Below are 18,314 nucleotides of genomic sequence, written 5' to 3' on the forward strand. Positions count from 1 at the left end.
TGGTAGAAGCAGAGCAAGCTCCACTCCCTCCAGAGGGAGCAAACCTGGCATAAAGCAGACCCAGGCAGCAACGACGGAGACAGGAAGATAGTTACTTGGTGCACATCACATGCCAGGTGGCAAAACTTATCAGCTGGTGGAAGGCCCCAGCCTAGGACATACCACAGAGTGTGCGTGCTCCACCTGCGGCAAGTCCCCTTTATCTTCTCCTGTCAGCCACACTGGCTGCTTCCCAGTCTCCCTCCCACCCCAGGGCCTTTGCACATGTTCTTCTCACTGCCTGAATGCTGTTCTCTGCACACTTTACCTAGTTATCTCCTTCAATTCTTCAGAGATGCCTTCTCTGGCAACCCTGGTTGGGAAAACCCCCAGTGCACAGTTCTATCGCACTTTTGTGGCACACCCGTTTCAGCTTCATTTTTATTTTGGTGATTATTGGTGAATGTGTCTGCAAAGAGGAGAAATCAAGTTTGACTTTGCCACTCCATCCCCCAGTGCCATGTGTGGTGCTCAGCACTGAACATTCAATGCACAAAATAATTAATAAAATATGCTGGCTCCTGAGTAGCTGAGTTAGAACGGTGGCTCTCCCAGTGTGGGGCTGGGACCAGCAGCAGCGCCTCGGCATTTGTTAGAAATCTACATCTTGAGCACTCCCCTCAGACCTGCTACATCAGAAAGTCACAGACAAGGTGAACAGTTACCACCTGTGTTTGACAGTTCCTTCAGGCAGTTCCCTTGTACACTAAGGTGTGAGACCTGCTGTCCCAATTCCCTGGTTCTGAACTTCCAGGTGAGACAACAGAAGTCCAACCAGTGCAGGTGTCAGCCGTATTAGGCAGGAAGCTAAGCTGATGGTTTAGATGAGTCTTGGTGATGGGCTAGATTTTTAACATGACTCGAGGGCTTTGGAAGGACACATTCCCAACAAGACTCAGCTGTCACTGGACATGGGACAGCCACCTCAGTGTCTGAGTCCAGGAGATGCACCTGCAGGTTCCTAGTGACGACTGAACCAGGACCTAGCTGTTGACCATGCCTGCACTTTGCAGGGGTGAGCATGGGGGGAATCCTTGCTCAGATGAGATAATCCTGCAAACTCAGAAACCTGGAGAGCGCTGTCCTTCTCAGAATAGGGCAGAGCACAGCCATGATAGGAATTTCCATGCACATGAATACCTCCCTTACAGTCTCCAGTTCTCTCCTGTCATGTCTTCTAGCAGGCAGAGCTCAGCAAGTGTTTGCTAAGTGCATTAGTGATTAAGAGAATCAATGAATGTATAAATAAATGAATAGAACAAGAGATCAGCAAACATTTTGTTTGTTTAAGAGAGCAAACGTGGGTTTCCCCTACTCTGCCACCTTCCGTTGCTGTAGGAAGATTGCTTCAATTCAACCCTTTTCCTCTAAAAGTCAGTTGTAGGTTTGACCTGAAGATGTCTGCAGGTCAGATAAATGTGCCTTTATTTCTTCTGTCTCTGAGAAGAGAGGAAAACACGGCTCTGCTACATCATCAGCTCCAGGAAGCCAGGAACATGGTTTTGTTTGTGACTCCAGCCTTAGCACAATGGACAGAGCCTGCCACATAGCCTTTGCTCCACAAATAGACACTGTGCACTTGTCAGATGGCAAGCTAAGCCAAGTATTTTTTGGTTACCTCTTTTCATTCTTACTACAAAGAAACATAGTAATTCTGCTTTGCAAAAGAGAAAGCCAAGGCTCAGAGAAGTTGATGGAGGCAGCTACATACAAACCCAGACCCTCTGGTTCTAATGCCCACATTAACTGTCCTACCCCAGGCTTGCTGCGGGTAGCAGCTACCAGCCAGGTCTTAGCTGTTCTGTGGTATTATGATACAGATCTCCCTGATTTATGATGGGTTCATTTATGGTCTTTTTCTACTTTAAGTTAGCGTGGAAGCCATACTTACTTGTTGGAAACCACACTTCGAATTTTGAATCTGGATCTTTTCCTGGGTTAGGGAGATGAGGTACAACACTCTTGTGATGCCGAGTGGTGGTAGTGAGCTGCAGCCCCCGATTAGCCCTGGTGGCTCAAGGACAATGACTAGTACCCCCTGGGCTTCTGCCGTATTCATTGTGACTTGGCTCTGTGAGTCAAACAATGTGACCCAAAGGGAAAGGGCTGGGTGGTTAGCTTCCTGATGCATTGCAGTAATTCTGCCTTGTCTTCTTACCATTTAGAATTTCTTCTGAAGGTGTGGACATTGTTTTGGATTGCCTGTGTGGGGACAATACCGGGAAAGGCCTCAGTCTTCTCAAACCTCTGGGAACATACATTTTATATGGTGAGTGCTACAAAGAAGCAGGACCATGGTCAGCAGCAGGAGATGCTATGCTTGTGCCTACAAGGCAAAGGGCTATGAAAAATGAAGCAAGCTGATATGTTGGGGTAGGGAGTTTGTGGGTGTTTAATTTTTCGGTGTTTTCTATCGTATCACTATAGTTGTTTTCAATTACAAAACAACTTAGGTGCCTAGTGCCTTCTATGCTACCATTTCAAAAGGGATACAGCAAGGCCAGGCAAATGTGATCACTGAGATGAGCTGTTTAAGGGACTTGACCCATGGAAGTTGTCACAGGTAGAAAATACCAACGGCTTCAAAGGAAGTTCAAAAATGAAGGCATGAAGGGCCTGCTGTGCAGTGGAGAAGTGGAGGTAGGACATGGAAGTTTCAAGGGGGGATTCTTCCCCATTGGAGCTGAAGTTGTAAAGGCCAGGCTCTCCTGCCTCCAGGTTCTCCTGTGAGTCCTAAATGAATTCAGCACATGTCCAGTTCCATCTGCTTCCATATTTACCTCTGTGTTCTTGGGTCTGAGGGAGATTTATGAAAAAACCACTGGGTGCAACTTTTCTCCAGAACAACTATGGCAAATGAGTGTCTAGAGCCTCATTCTCTTCTCTGTCTTAGGCACGCAAACTAAATTAAACATTAGTCTCTCCACGGGGTCAACAAAAGCCATGTGTCATGTTCTAAAACAAGGTGATAGAAGAGTTATCTGATATTTAAAATTCTTGGCACTTCTATTGTAGGTACAATAGAAATAGAGCTTCACTGTTGGGTAGCTTATATTTTTAAAAAAATCCTTTGCTATTAGCTGAGGAGCTTATAAAAGAGATATTTATAGGCACAAGAGAACTGAGCCCAAACTTTGGATACCTTGGGAAAAAATTACTCATTTCCCTGCTCTTAGCTGAGGAGCTTATAAAAGAGATGTTTGTGGGGTATAAACATTCAAGCATTTTTCTCTTGTCATCAAATTATTATAATAGAAAGAAACTCACACTCACCAGACAGGTGAACATTCCATTGCTGGAATGTTCTGGTGATTTCGATCCTGGCCATATATATACTTGAAAACAGATGCATAATTTAATACTATTATGGATGAAAAACACTTAGGAGAGTTAATGCACAGTTCAGGGCTATCAGCTATGACTAACCTGTGAGTCAAATGCAGATGGAAAATTTATTCAGCCTTACTTGTCATGTACAGGAACTTCTGTTTTTGCCCCAGGTCTGTGACGTCATTTTGGTGTAATTCAACTTGATTATCTCAAAATTATCTAATTCATTAGATTAATAATTTGGTCACTAAATCATCAAAATCTGGTTCTGTAATTCCAGGTGGTAGACACCACATCAAAGCAGAAGCAGTGGTTAACTACTAGCTTACCCAGGTCAAAAAATTGAAACTGTGGTTTTTTTTCCTTTGAGTATCTGTTTTATGAGAATATCTCACTCCTGAATCTTTGAGGACAGGCCAGGGAAGTTGTTGAAAAGGCAGTTTGTGGTATCTGAACATCCCAGCAGTGAGAACTCTCCCATCACTCCACAAAGGCGTGTTCTCATCGAGACAGCATCCTAGGGAATCTTACTCCACCCACCACCTGCCCTCTGAATCTCACTGGTTCCAGTTACTGAAACTCAGCTTCCCACACCATTTGTCTCCCATGGTTCTCACCCCTCTGCCTAGATTTCCTTGGAGATGACATACTGGGCACTGGGTGCATCATTTCTTGGCTTCTGAACTGATTTCCACCCTCACCTGCTGTCAACCGTACTTTGGTTTTCCCACCCATTGAAATTATCTGCCTCTTCTGCCACCCCTCAAATGGCCAGCCTAGATCACGACCCCAGGCCTCTCACTTGCCAGGGAATCAAATTCAAAACCCTAAAGTAGGTTCACACAGGAGTTCCTTTCTACTCGCCAAAAAAAAAAAAAAAGGAAGACGTTTCAGCGATGCATTACTATATTAAAACCTTGCCCTTGATCATACTCTTGCTACTGACCCAGCTTTCCAATATAATGAAATGGGTACCAGGAAAGATGTCACTCTCTGTCTCAGGGACACCTCACTAAAATAGTCAACTCGATGTCCCATCCCCACTCCCCTCATCTGGCAAAACTGAATTATATCTGATTTAGGCTGGTGCCGTGGCTCACTTGGTTAATTCTCTGCCTGCAGAGCCGTAATCCCATATGGACACCGGTTCTAGTCCTGGCTGCTTCTCTTTCAGTCCAGCTCTCTGCTGTGGCCCGGGAAGGCAGTGGAGGATGGCCCAAGTCCTGGGGCTCCTGCACCCGCATGGGAGACCAGGAGGAAACACCTGGCTCCTGGCTTTGGATTGGCGTAGCTCTGGCCATAGCTGCCATTTGAGGGGGGGTGAACCAATGGAAGGAAGACCTTTCTGTCCCTCTCACTGTCCAACTCTGTCAAATTAAAAAAAAAAAAAACAGCTTTTGCCAGTCTATCTCACAAGTACCATTTGTCCACGCATATCAACAAGTGTTGATTTTCATTAGCAACGACTTGATTTGGGACTCTTCTATTTGCAGGCTCATCCAACATGGTAACCGGAGAGACCAAGAGCTTCTTCAGCTTTGCCAAATCGGTAAGTATCCATGCAGGTGAAACATGCTGTGGTGGTGTGCTGGTGTGCATGCTGTGAGCTCCTTCTTCTTTACACACTCACCTAATCCTATTCATGCTTTATTTGTATCATTCATTTTCAGTACAGCCTGTGTCCTTTCTCTGCTCACGGCACCAGGCAGGACCAAGGCTTGGGCTACTATGGCCTAAATGAAGCAGAGGTAGGAGTGTCAGTGAAATCCCAAAAAGCCTTGATGTTTTTCAGCAGAGATGGCTTAGGTGTTGGCGTTTCCAAACATCAGTTCAAAATGAACTCGGCTGTAGCATTTTATTTCTTTCTTAGAGAAACCAGTCTTCCAGTTTAGTCACTTTCTCACCAGGTTTATGGGTTCCATGTAGTCGAGGTTCTCTGTGATCTCATCCTACCAAGTAAGAGACAAAAGTGGGGATCCTACAAGTTTAACAAGTTCCCAGGATGATTTTTAGGCAAGGGCAAGTTCATAAAGCACTGTCTCGAGTGAACATATTCTGAATACAGTAGATACTTTGTCTTTGACTGACAAGCCACTTCTCTGGGCATTCACCCCACTAGGCACCTACTCAGAGGTGCACTCCCTCCCAGCGCTGTACTTCCAGGAACTAAACCACTCCAGCCTCCAAATTATGCAGCCCATGAGTTTATTCGCTCACTTGCAAACATTCTCTGAGCATCTGATACATGTGACACTGAGCCAGGCACCAGGTATCACAGTGGACTTCTGGCCCTTACATTCTACTGAGGGGGACAAACCCAGAACAGGCAAGACATTTTATCAACATGGCACTTTAAATGGCTCTCAAACCTCAGGATGGTGTGAGCACAGGTGGCTGAAATGGAACAGGGCAGCATGGTGCAGAGGTATCTGGAGCACAGTATTCATTCTACACATTCATTCTGTGGGTACTCACATGCCCCCTAAGAGCCAGCTCTGGCTGCTGGAAACTTCCCTCCCAAAATTAAACCAAAGGGCTCCCATTTGCATTTGGGCTTGAACGTCTGGGTCAAGGATAATCTGGGCTCCAACATTTCTTGGAGAAGAAGAACATTTCATGCAGAAGAAGAACAGAGTGCAGTGGAAGCTGCTGTCTGCAGAGTGTCCCCTGAACACGGTGCTGTCCACTCGCAGCTGTTTTGTTGCTGTGCCTGTAATTAACGCGATGCTGAGACTGCTGTGAGTAGCCACGCTGCTCCCAAATCACATGCAATTATCAGAAGTGTTTTCCCTTTCTCCCCTAAATGCACAGTCCCGACAAACACAATGTTAACAAAATAATTGCAGTGTGCTTGCGCTCAGTGAAGGCATTCGTAACAACATGGCCAGCAGGAGACCGATTCTCCTCTGCCCAAAACACAGCTGCCCGTTACCAGAAAGCGTAGTGGCTGGAGGTCAAGAATGAACACTGCTCCCTTTCAGAGAACTGGTCCAATGCTCTGGTTAATGAAAAGCAGATTGGAGAGACGCCATGCCAAACAGTGGGATGTGACTTCGCTCTGGAAAGTTCTAAAAACTTTGTTCTACACATGCAATAAAAACAAACACTTAGACTCAGTCAGGGATTTCTCCCTCGGCTCTAGGAACTGTGTTGCATCTGAAAAGCTTGCCCTTCGTTCTTCGTGACAGGTGCCATCGGCTTTTAGGCCACAGTGTGACACTAACACATGAAATTCACATTTGAAGAGCAGTCTGACCCCAGACCCAGACTCTCTACATCAAAAACGTCCCTTTCAAATTCAAATCATAATAAAAATTGTTTATGTTCCTGACGCTCCTAGCTCATGCCCTGACTCTGCTCAATGACCCTGGGAGGTACAGTGAAGAAACCGGGCACAGAGAGGTCGAGTGACTTGCTGAAAGTCACACTGCTACTAAGTGGCAGAGTTGGGATGGATTCCACACTGAGTACTTGGCTCTAAACTCTCTTACCAACAGCTATGTGGCAATTGTGGATTCCACGTGAATCAGGTTAGGAACCATTTGTCAAAATATGGCCAAATGCACAGCTTTTCTTGAGCTACCCCCAGACCCTTGCAAAAGTACCTTGGTAGAGAATTATCTGTATGAACCTCAGCCTGGTTTCTGACCTGTCTTTCCCACATTTATTTTCCTTCCCAATTACAAACAAAAAAATTTTTAGCAAAATCCTTTATTTTTGTGAGCCTCCTGAATTCTTTTTGGAAAGGAAAAACCATTTCTGTAGGTTGTCAATGGGCATTTTACTTATTTTCACACCTGAAAGGGGAGATGAGAGACAGCACGGAGACACACACACTCCCCAGTTGCTTGTTCCCCACCCAGGACTTCAGACCGGGGCTTCTCAACCTCACCGCTATTGATCTGCGAGCTGGGTCATTCTTTAAGGGCTGCCATGGGCATGATAGGATATTCAGTGGCATCCTTGGCTTCTAAAGCCAAGGGCAATTGCCTTATCCATCACTGCAACCAAGCGTATCCGCAAATATCACCAGGCCTCTCCTAGGAGGCAGAAGTGTCTCCAATTGTGGACCACTGGTTTAGTCCCAACACTGCTCTGCTCCTCATGCCATTCCTTCTTCCTATGTTACCCTCCCTTACTCCACTTTGCCTGATAAATTCCTCCCCACCCCCCAATGTTTGTCTTGCCATTATTCCCCTGCTAGCAAAGCTGCTCCTACAGGCAGAATGGTGCTCCAGTGTGGGGCCTTACCATGTGCCCCAACCCTTTGTAAACTTCTCTGTCACCCTGTTCCCTTCCCCAAGCCCAACATCACTTCACCACCGCCACTGACTGAGACACATGCTTTACACTTAATTAAAAATGCGATTCCAGAGTCATTGGAGGTCACATCCTGCCACTGTACTCAGCTGAGAAAAATGAAGCAGAAAGGGTAACAGTGAATAAGCTGCAGAGCCAGCACTCAGCTCCAGGGCTGATGATGCAAACCATATCAGTAACATTGTAGCAGCATGGGGCCAGGTCTAGGTTGTGTCCCTTATCCAAAAAGCCTGGGACCAGAAGTGTTTCAGATGTGGGAATGTTTTAGGTTTTGGAATAACATGATATCTTCAGAACAAATTCACTTATGTTTCATTCATGCTTTACCATATACATAGACTGGAGGTAATTTTATACATTGTTTTTACCATGCTTGTATTTTGCTTGTGACCAGTCAGATGAGGCCAGGTGTGGAATTTTACACTTGTGGCGTCATGCTGGAGCTCAGAGAGTTTTGGACTTAGCAGCACTGGGGACTCTAGATTTTCAGATTGGGGATGCTCAGCCTGTCATTGGCTATGGACTCTTCTTTCCTACCTAGAGCCTGAGCTTATCAGCACCACTGTCTGTTGTCTCTCACACACTCATAGCAGTGTCTAGAGTAAGAAATAGGAAATTTAAAAAAGTATACCCGCAGGAGCTGCCTCTTGGCCAGCTGGAGTCTGCCCCACTGCAGTTCAGTTTCCCCTGACCGTGTTGGCAACGAGGCCCTGTGTGTAGTCGTCAGTAACCCAGCACCATCTCTCCTTTCAGTGGTGGCAGGTGGAGAAAGTGAACCCCATCAAGCTGTACGAAGAGAACAAAGTCATTGCAGGGTTTTCCCTGCTAAATCTGCTCTTCAAACAGGGCCGAGCAGGCCTCATTCGAGGAGTGGTGGACAAGCTCCTAGCGCTGTACAACCAGAAGAAGATCAAGCCCGTGGTTGACTCCCTGTGGGCCCTGGAGGAGGTAAGGATGGGGCTTTCCCTCAGCAAATAACCACCTATTTTCAGTCCAGGCAAGTGTGGGCAGCCAAAGTCAAGGGTGTTTCAAAAAGTTCATGGGAAATGGAAACTAAAAGATAAGTTTATTTTAGTGTAAAAAGTATTGAAATCCATTCATTTGAGGACTCTTCAAAAAGCTTATGAGAAAGGCATATTAAAAACTATTTGGGGATTGCTATACATTTTGCACAAAACAAACATCCTTTTTTTTTTAATTTTTTTTGACAGGCAGAGTGGACAGTGAGAGAGAGAGACAGAGAGAAAGGTCTTCCTTTTGCCATTGGTTCACCCTCCAATGGCCACCGCGGCCGTCGCGCTGCGGCCGGCGCACCGTGCTGATCCGATGGCAGGAGCCAGGTACTTCTCCTGGTCTCCCATGGGGTGCAGGGCCCAAGCACTTGGGCCATCCTCCACTGCACTCCCTGGCCACAGCAGAGAGCTGGCCTGGAAGAGGGGCAACTGGGACAGAATCCGGCACCCCGACCAGGACTAGAACCTGGTGTGCTGGCGCCGCAAGGCGGAGGATTAGCCTAGTGAGCCATGGCACCGGCCCACAAACATCCTTTTATCCTGTTTTCCCATGAACATTTTGAAGTACCCTTGTATAATCTTTTGCTATATGATCTTTATCTACATTTATTTGAAATGAGGACCGTAAAAAGTCATTGCCTCATAGTAAAGGACTTTGGATGTAAGAACTACTTAAGTTCCTCCATTGTTCCCAGGCCACGTGCCTCATTTGGGACATGAACCTTCACCAAGTGGCCACTGATGGTTGATGGATGTGCTCAGTTCACCTTGGTTATACTGCTGCGGTGTCATGTATATTGTTGTCTTGTGGGTATAGAAGAGATCAAGGTCAAGGCAGGTGATAGCTTAGAGCTGAAATGATTTGTGTGTTGAGCCCAGATGCTTTGAACTCCGAGAGACCTTGTTAAGCTATGGTGGACGCTATCATTATTGCTGAATTGTTGGACTGAGTCTATTCATTGATCTGACAAAAGTTCTGTTTGGAAGCAGCCCTCCATTACAAAAGAATTAAGAACCCCTAATGTAGCCCACATAGATACTGAAGCATGAATGCATTGTGTTGGTTCGTGTGAGGCTCACTAGGGGGAGGCAGGGTCTAGAAAACCCTTCAGGATGCAGGGGGAGACTTGAGCATTTGGGATGTCAAATAACAGCAGCTGCTTATGAGGAGAAATAGGGAAGTAGCTTGGATTTCAGGAGGCAGATCCCTCAGGAAATCCTTGTACGTCATGATTTTGTAACCCTGGCTTTAAGGAGCCATGAAGGCCCTGAAAAATACACAAAAGATGTAGAAATGCACTTGTTTGTTTGCTTTGCAGTATGTATGGATGAGTTGCCTTATGGTATAACAATTCTTGGTGTGTTTTGGGGAGTCACGGAGACTTTTTTAAAATCTAACAAATGCAGAGTTCTATGGAGCAGATGGTGGGTGTATTTCTGGCAAGAAGAGTACTGCTGTTTGCCTGCTAGACTTAGTGGGCCCAAATCCAGCGGCTTCTCTGCACACAGAAATCCTCCCCAGAAAGTCTTTTTGGGGTGATCAATGTGTAATCAAATACACTGGTCCTAGAACTTTGATCCCGCAACGTGCCTGTATATGTCTCTAACACTACAAAAACCCATCCACCAGAATTCTTTATTTTGATAAAAGGAATGCAAGCTCATTACAGGAAATTCATAAACTAACCAGAAACATAAGGAAAAAATAAACAGCCAGTCCACAGTGCAGGGAAGAGTAACATCATTAGCATCTTGGTTTACTTCCTTCCAGTCTTTTCCTATTGCTGATTGTTCGCTGTGATTCAATTTATTGCTAAATCAAATCAGATACTCATCCATGCTTTCTGCTGTGTAATAGCCAAGATGGTTAGACTATTGCTAAAATTTTCTCGAAATATTTTTTTTTATGATATCAACCCCAGCATCTAGACTGTATTTACCATAGTATTTCAGAGGAACAGGGTAGGACTGGGCACCATGGAAACTGGCTTCTCTAGGGTTAGGGAGGAGAGAAAACTAGGAATGCATGAGTCCAGGGTTAAGAGATTAATTCTGTCCATGGGGCAGGGAAGAGGACTTAGACTTAAACTCAGTGCCCAAACAAGCCCAACAAATCCGGTTGCATTTAAGGGAGGACTGAAATCCAGGAGGGATCCAGTTGTCCCTGTGGGTTATTGTTCTAATATTAGAAGTCATTTTTGATCACGGTGGTTACTGAATCACAAACTTGGGGAATGACTGGTGTGTGCCCAGAATTGTGTGGATGCTGGAGACAGAATGGAGAACAGATGGCCGAGATCCCTGGATACCATGGAGCTTAAGTTCAGAAGAGCTGGAAGGAACAGAAAATACCTAAGCAAATACAAGTCCACAGGGTAACTGCTGTCTATAATAAGTCCTTGAAAGGAAATAAACTAGGGTATGTGGTAAAGAGTAAGTGGAGCGTAGAAACATAGTTTCTACAGAGCAGAGCTTTTCAACTTCTTTCATTGTGACTCCCTCAAGGAGCTTTATATGTATCTTTTTGCCTCATTGGTTCCCCATGAAATCTTAAGAGTGAGAAGGGGAGGGAGATTGTGAGTACTTCCAAAAGCTCATGTAAAATAGAATTAAAAGATAACTTTATTTTGATGTGAAAAAAAATGAAGTCTGAGCATAAGGAATCTTCACAAAGTTCTTGGAAAATGCTTATTATAAAAAAAAAACTAGGCATGGATTTTAAAACTTGGCATCAAAGTAAACTTATCTTTTCGTTTCATTTTCCACAAACTTTTTGAAGTACTCTGCATGTGTGTGTATGTTTATGTTCTATATGTGCCTTTTACATTAAAAGAGTAAGTACTTTTTTTCTTCTCTTAAGAGCCAATTTTCCCATCTTTGGGGGAAAGATATCCTGCCCCTTGGGAATACATGCTGTTGACTGATTTAAAGAAGGAAGGTGTTTGGGTAGCTGTCCTCTGAACTCGCACATGGAGGTACAATGCTGAAGGAAAAAGACCTCAAAAGCAAAGGATGAGGGAAGAAAGATGACAGTGAATTCCAAAGATGCGTTATTTTGAGCCAAGGAGGGAATGGCGCGAGGACAGCCTGACTAGGACTTTGGGTTTTACTCTGAGTGCCACGGGGGGCCTCCCAGGGATCAGAGGCAGGGAGTGACACTACATAGTTCCCAGAGAATTTTCTGCTATGGAAGAAGCAGAATTTGTGAGGCAGGGTCCTGGGCAACTGCAGGGGTCCAATGATCAAGCAGTCAAAGATGGTCTCAATCCAAGGGTGCACTGACCCACAAGCCAAAGGGGCAGCCTTGCTCTCATAGGGAGCGTCTGACCAGGATGTGTGATACACAGAAGACACCAGCACTCCTCTCAACCACCCCTGCTAGAGGAAAACACAGCTCCACGTGCGTGGGAGCAAAGTCAGAACAGGCTCAAGGACTGAGTCCACTGAGGATACGGAGCCAAAACTCCAGGGCTAACTAGGAACTCTATACCAACTGCAGCCAGGAAAACCCAGGCCACAGCTTGCTCTATGGGGTCCTGTGTCACATGCAGGCAAGTCCAGGACTTGACACTGAATCCGCTTCCTTCCTTCCATCGCCACTCTTAGTACTATTGTCTAAGCTGGACCCCTCCAGCAAGGACTGGGTACTCACTTCCCTCCTGGCCCTCTGCAGGGGATTCTCTGCCCAGCTCCCATGGACTCCCATCGCTTAAACCATCTCATGTTCCATCCGTGCCTCCCATGGTTCCTTTCTGAACCTGAAATTCCAGTTAACTCCTTACTGATGCCTGTGAGGCCCTGTCCAGCCGGACTCTGCCTCTCTCATCAACCTCACTGCACCCACTTCACCTGCTCCATTAGAGCTTCAGCCAGGTGTGTTTCTGGTCGTTGAACCCAGCCAAGCCTTCCCTGACTGGAGCCTCTGAACCTGTCGTGTTCTGTATTTTGAACATTTCTCCTCCAGCTTTGTGGCCAGGCTGCTTGCTCCTCATCACTCCTGTCTCAGCTCCATATGACCAATACAGAGAGGCCATTCTTCACACCCTAGCCTCTTGAAAACGGTAGCATGTGCAGCCAGCTCAGCCCTGGTCATTCCCTCCCTTTACTCTGTTGGATGCTGTCCATGGTGCTTACCACTGCCTGAGATCACTGTGCCCATTCATTTGTTCACTTATTCAGACCCTGGTCTCTTTTCCACTAGAAAGCATACTCTGTGCTGCAAAAGATCTGGACTCATGTTCTAGATCTCGCTGCGTGGCATGCAGTAGATGCTGCATAAATACACATTACACAGGCTGAGGGTTTAGCCCAACAGTTAAGATACCCATGTCCCAGTTCATAGTGTCTGGCTTCAGTATCTGGCTGCACCCCTGACTACAGCTTCCTGCTAATGCAGACTCTGGGAGGCAGCAGTGATGGTGAAGGTGATTTGGTTCCTGCTACGCATGTGGGAGACCTGGACTGAGTTCCTAGCTCTTGGCTTAAGGTGTAGCAGGAAGTTGTTGAAGGAATTTGAGGACTTAACCAGTAGATGGGGCCTTTCTCTCTCTCCCTCTCCCTCTCTGTCTCCCCCTCCCTCTCCCGCTCCCTCTCTACCTCCCCCTTTCCCTCCCTCTCTCCCTCCCCCTCCCCCTTTCCCTCCCTCTCCCCCTCCCCCTTCGCCTCTCCCTCTCTCTCAAATAAATAACATTTAATAGATAGATATTCTAAAAATGAATTACTGACTCCATCAATGCACAGGAATATGACTAGGTAGATATTTCCTAACAGGAAATAATTAGTGAGTGAATGAATAAATGCATGAATGAACAAGCTATCCTAAGTAATTTAAGTTGTTCCCTTCAGATAGGGTTTCTCAGCCTGGATGCAATTACTATTTTGGCCTGAATAATTCTTGGTTGTTGGGAGGCTGCCCTGGGCATTTTAGAATGGTTAGCATTCTACACCTAATGGATCTCTACCTGTTAGATGTCAGTAGCATCCTCTATTGCCACTTAAGGTAATAAAACACATTTCCAGACATTGTCTAATACCAAGTGCATAGGACAGTGGAAACAGACAAAATCACACCTGGATGAGGACCACTTGCTTCCAAAGAAACCCTGGAAGTAGGCAGTGAGCCCAGCAATTCAGACACTCATATACCATACTAGTGTACCTGAGTTTGTGTTCTGGCTTCAGCTCCTGAGCAGACCCTGGAAAACACTGATAATGGCTCAAGTAATTGAGTTCCTGTCACTGTGGGAGACCTGGTTTGCATTCTGGGCTTCTGATTCCAGCCTCATCCCTAACCTGGCTATTATGAGTGGATGGGAATTCACTCTCTCTGTTTCCTAGATAGTTGGATGGATGGATGGATGGATGGATGGATAGATAAATAGATAGATAGATAGATAGATAGATAGATAGATAGATAGATAGATAGAGATAGACGGACGGACAGACGGACTGCCGATGAGCAAACAAGAGTTAAAAACCATTACCCGAAAACCAAAGGAATACAGATTCTCATAGCAGGTGAGTCCTCCAGAGAGAAGAGATAGACAGCTGCTACCTGTTTGCCAACAAAAACATTCACAGGCATTCATTAGTAACACCCACCAACTTTCTGAGGGCTCTTTCCTGCAATATTTATAGGCATCTGTTTAGAGCTACAGTTGGACCATACAGCACTAGTAATGAAGCCCACACAGCTCTTCCGGGCTTGAAGAGAGTACTGCAAGCTTATTACTTGCAAACCTAAGAAAGAAGACCAGAATGATTTTTTTCTCTCCCCTTTGGTAAATGATTGCACAAAATTGCTGCACAGCCATCTCTATAATTTCAGCTGTGGAATATAAAGCCCATAGGTATTAAAAGAAGATTCTCTTGGGCTCTCTCAGCCCTCAAACTAGAAGATCTAATAATATCAGAGACAATTAGGGTTTCTTTTTAGCCATCCGTCTTTGACTTTATTGTAAGTTTAATACAGAAAGCAGAGTGGGAATACTGCAGCCTCAGGTGTGCTACCACATATCCAATATGTAACTGCACATTGAGGCGAAAACAAATTAACCTCTCCACATGATCTACAGGTGGGAGAGGGGCAAAGCACACTTCTGTTTGTCAACCAAGCAGCAGGAATTTTGTTGAGCACCTACTGTGTGCTCATACTACTTTAGGACTTAAAGTCTACAGAAGTCAGAGACAACATGCTTCCTGCCCACGAGTTTATGATTTGAGAGAAAGCTAAAACTTATGAAACAGAGAATAGCTTAGTAGTCCATCACAGAAACTGTTTCAATGGCAACTAATCTTGAAAATGAGAAAGAACCACATTGAGGAGGAACAGATGTTCAGAGGTGGTTTACAGAAATTGCTTGAGTAATTTCGGAGTTACAAAAAGGATATTACAAGCAGGAGGAGTGTGAGCAAAATCACAGATGCGGGAGTGCGTACAGAGTAGGCGGGGTGGAGAGAGAAGTCTGGGCTAACCCAAGCAGAGGTTGCTGGCTGAGGATGAGAGAAGAATGGTGGATTTGAGCAATGCATTCAAATAATGGACACCTTTGCTGACAGGTGGAAGAGCGAGAGTTGACCGCCTGGGTGTGGGACAGCTGACGGAGAGTGTGGTGTAAGCAGCATGGCACTGTTCCCTCCTCTCAGTTCCCTGACCCCCACCCTGGCCCCTAATGTGATCCCTGTAAAGATATGCATCTGGGCTGGACAGCTGTGACCTCTGATTAACACTGCCACAGCCCATCTGCTGCTGAGTAGTGCACAGAGGGGCAGGCATTGGCCTAGAGGTTCAGGTGCCCGCATCTCCTATCAGAGTACCTGAGTTCAACCCCCAGCTCTGCTGCTGACTCCAGCTCCTTGTTAATGCAGACCTCGGGAGGGAGCAGGTGATGGCTCAGATAACTGGGTTCCTGCCACCCATGTTGAGACCTGGATTGCAGTCCTAGCTCCCAGCCTTGGTTCCTCAGAGACGGTGGGCATTTGGGGAATGAACCAATGCATGGGACCGTTATCTGTCTGTCTCTGTCTCTGTCTCTCTAATAAGTGATTTAAAAATAATACACCAACAGCTGCGTGTATACCCTAACAATTTTTAGAAACTTTTGCAAAAAGACAGTATCTGTAGTATTCTACAGTGTTTGCATCAAAGTCCATGACTGTGGAATGCCCATGACTCCACTCTGGTAACACTAGTTACATGAAGCTGTTTCAACTTACTAAAATTAAGAAGCATTAAAACTTCAGCTCTTCAGTGTCACTAGCCACATTTCAGGTGCTTAAAAACCACATGTGCCTCGTGGCTGCCAAATTGGACAGCACAACCATAGATGAAATTCCTATTGCACAAAGTCCTAATGGGGCTGCTCCAGGAGATGATGTCATCCTTCTCTTTAAGGGTAGGACAGTTTGCAACCCCTTGAAAACCTGGCTTGATTGGTTACATTTTACTAAACTATGCTAATTATACCTTTCCTTCTTCCAAGTCTCCCTGCCTTGGCCATGGTAGACATCAGTGCCCAAATGCAATCACTTTTTAATTTAGGCATTCCTAATTCCCCATCTGGTGTCACCTGCATTTTTACCTCCACACTAATAGTTGTGCTTTAAGGATGTTTGTGTGTTTTATTCTAAGCCATCACAACATCTATACACAGAGACAGGTCTGTCTGAAGTGGGGTGGTGGAATCTGGGGTTGGATTTGAGACGGTCCTTTAATGAAAAGGTAGATTAATGTGGAACACCAGTTAAAGGGAGTTGAATGCCTCAGGAGACAGTGTGTGTGTGTGTGTGTGTGTGTGTGTGTGTGTGTAGGGCACTGTCAGGTACAAATATGCCACAGGCTTCCACGCCAACACCAGACTGGGAAGTTACAGGGTGGTGCTAAGCATCTGACACAGGGGGCCCAACTCAAGCTAGCGGGCTGGGAAACCCAGCTGAACCATGGCAGATGGCAAGGAGCTGGCAGGACCTCCCTTACAGATCTAGAAGTTCCTGCCTGGGCACAGCTCAGAGTAGGGGGAGTATGTTCAAAGCCTCACCCCGAAGCAGGCAATGTGCACTGTGTCAGGTGCACAATGGTTTGGAGGATGGACTGGGGACAGGAATTTTTAAGGCCTGAATTGGAAAGCCTATGACCAAGGTGTGGGGGGAAGGGGAGCAGTGGTATGGGAAAAAAATGAAGGAATCTGAGTCACTGGAAAGAAAGGAGAGCAGAAGCGAGAGACCGAAAAGAAGCAAGAATCAGAGACGACCAAGGGCTGCTGAACCGGAGAGACCGTGAGCAGGGATGCCAGCCTTACCATGTATGTAGCCGTGACAGGAGCAAACGTAAGGAAATAAGTGGGTGTTGCTGGGAGTTTGATTTAAAGTGATGATACAATATGCATGTGGAGATGTCCAGAGGCAACCCAAACCCTCAGCCACAGTGAGAGAAGAGGGCCGGCGGACTGCTGCTACTGGTAACACCACTGGATGAATCACGATTCGGCGGGCATTGCTCTAAGTGCTGTATGTGTTGATTTCATGTAACCCCAAGGCCCAGGTGCTAGTATCACTTGTCTTACAGGTGGTGCAAGTGAGGCTTTGGAGGTTATACGGGCCCTACCTCCCTGCTTATAATTGAATTTTCCTTAGCTCATTTCGTCTCCACAATAACATGGAGTGATGGCTACCGATACAAACGAGGAAATGGAAGGGTATGGAGATGAGTTAAGTCGCCCAAGGTCATGCAGCTAGTACATGGCAAAGCCAGCACTGAAAGCTAGACAGGCAGGCTCTCAAGCCCTTACATGAACCTCTCCACTGTGGAGGACGAGGGCAGAACCCTAACCTCAGCGCCTCCTTCACGCAGCAAGCAGAGGACCAGGTGTCCAGACATGGGCAGTAGTAAAGGGACCACTCTGGCCACCTGACAGCTCCCTAGTGTTGGCTTGGAGGAAAAGCCTTTGGATTGTGCCATGGTCACTGTTGATGTTCTGAATGCCCTCTCAGGAGAATGAGGACAGAAGTCCGAATGCTAAAGGTCAGGAAGGGAACGTGTGGGCAGGACAGGCTGACCGCCAGCGTAAGCCTCCCATTTGGTATTGAACAGAACAAATGCTTGGAAAACAGCCAAGAGGAGCAGTGTCCCCGGAGGAGGTCTGTTCAGAAATAGACCAGTGTTTGCCTGGAGCCGGGGGAGTTGGGGAAATGTGGAAGGACTGCTAACATGTGGCTTTTCTTGGAGGGATAAAGATATTCTAAAATGAATGGTGGTGACGGCTGCACAGTGTGGTGAATATACTAAAAAACCATTGAATTGCACACTTTAAATTAGTGAATTGTCTATATACATGAGTTACATCTAAAGTCAATTTACAGATATCATTTATTTGCTGATACAGCTACAAACACTTCAAAATGTTCATGGAAAATGAAAATAAAAGCAAAGCTTGTTTTGATGCAAAAAAATTGGAAATTCAAGGGCAGTTATTAACCTAGTGGCTAAAACACTGGTTAAGATGCCTGAATGTACATGAGAATGCCAAGGTTCAATTCCTGGCTCTGGCCCCTACCTCCAGCCTCCTGCACCCTGGGAAGCAGTGACCATGGCTCGTGTAGTTGGTTTCCTGCCAT

At 46.0% G+C, this 18,314-nt stretch overlaps 1 protein-coding gene across 1 annotated transcript in view; it reads left to right on the plus strand.

The window, feature by feature from the left end:
- Positions 1–18,314, plus strand: part of VAT1L (vesicle amine transport 1 like) — a 169,937-nt gene that overhangs the window by 90,810 nt on the left and 60,813 nt on the right. The window contains exons 5-7 of the mRNA XM_008257643.5: positions 2,205–2,308; positions 4,863–4,918; positions 8,443–8,637. Coding sequence (XP_008255865.1) covers positions 2,205–2,308; positions 4,863–4,918; positions 8,443–8,637 — 355 coding nt within the window. The remainder of the gene's footprint in view (positions 1–2,204; positions 2,309–4,862; positions 4,919–8,442; positions 8,638–18,314) is intronic.

This window comes from Oryctolagus cuniculus, chromosome 18, assembly GCF_051225735.1.
Source record: "Oryctolagus cuniculus isolate XC-2025 breed Fujian yellow rabbit chromosome 18, ASM5122573v1, whole genome shotgun sequence".
NCBI lineage: Eukaryota > Metazoa > Chordata > Mammalia > Lagomorpha > Leporidae > Oryctolagus > Oryctolagus cuniculus.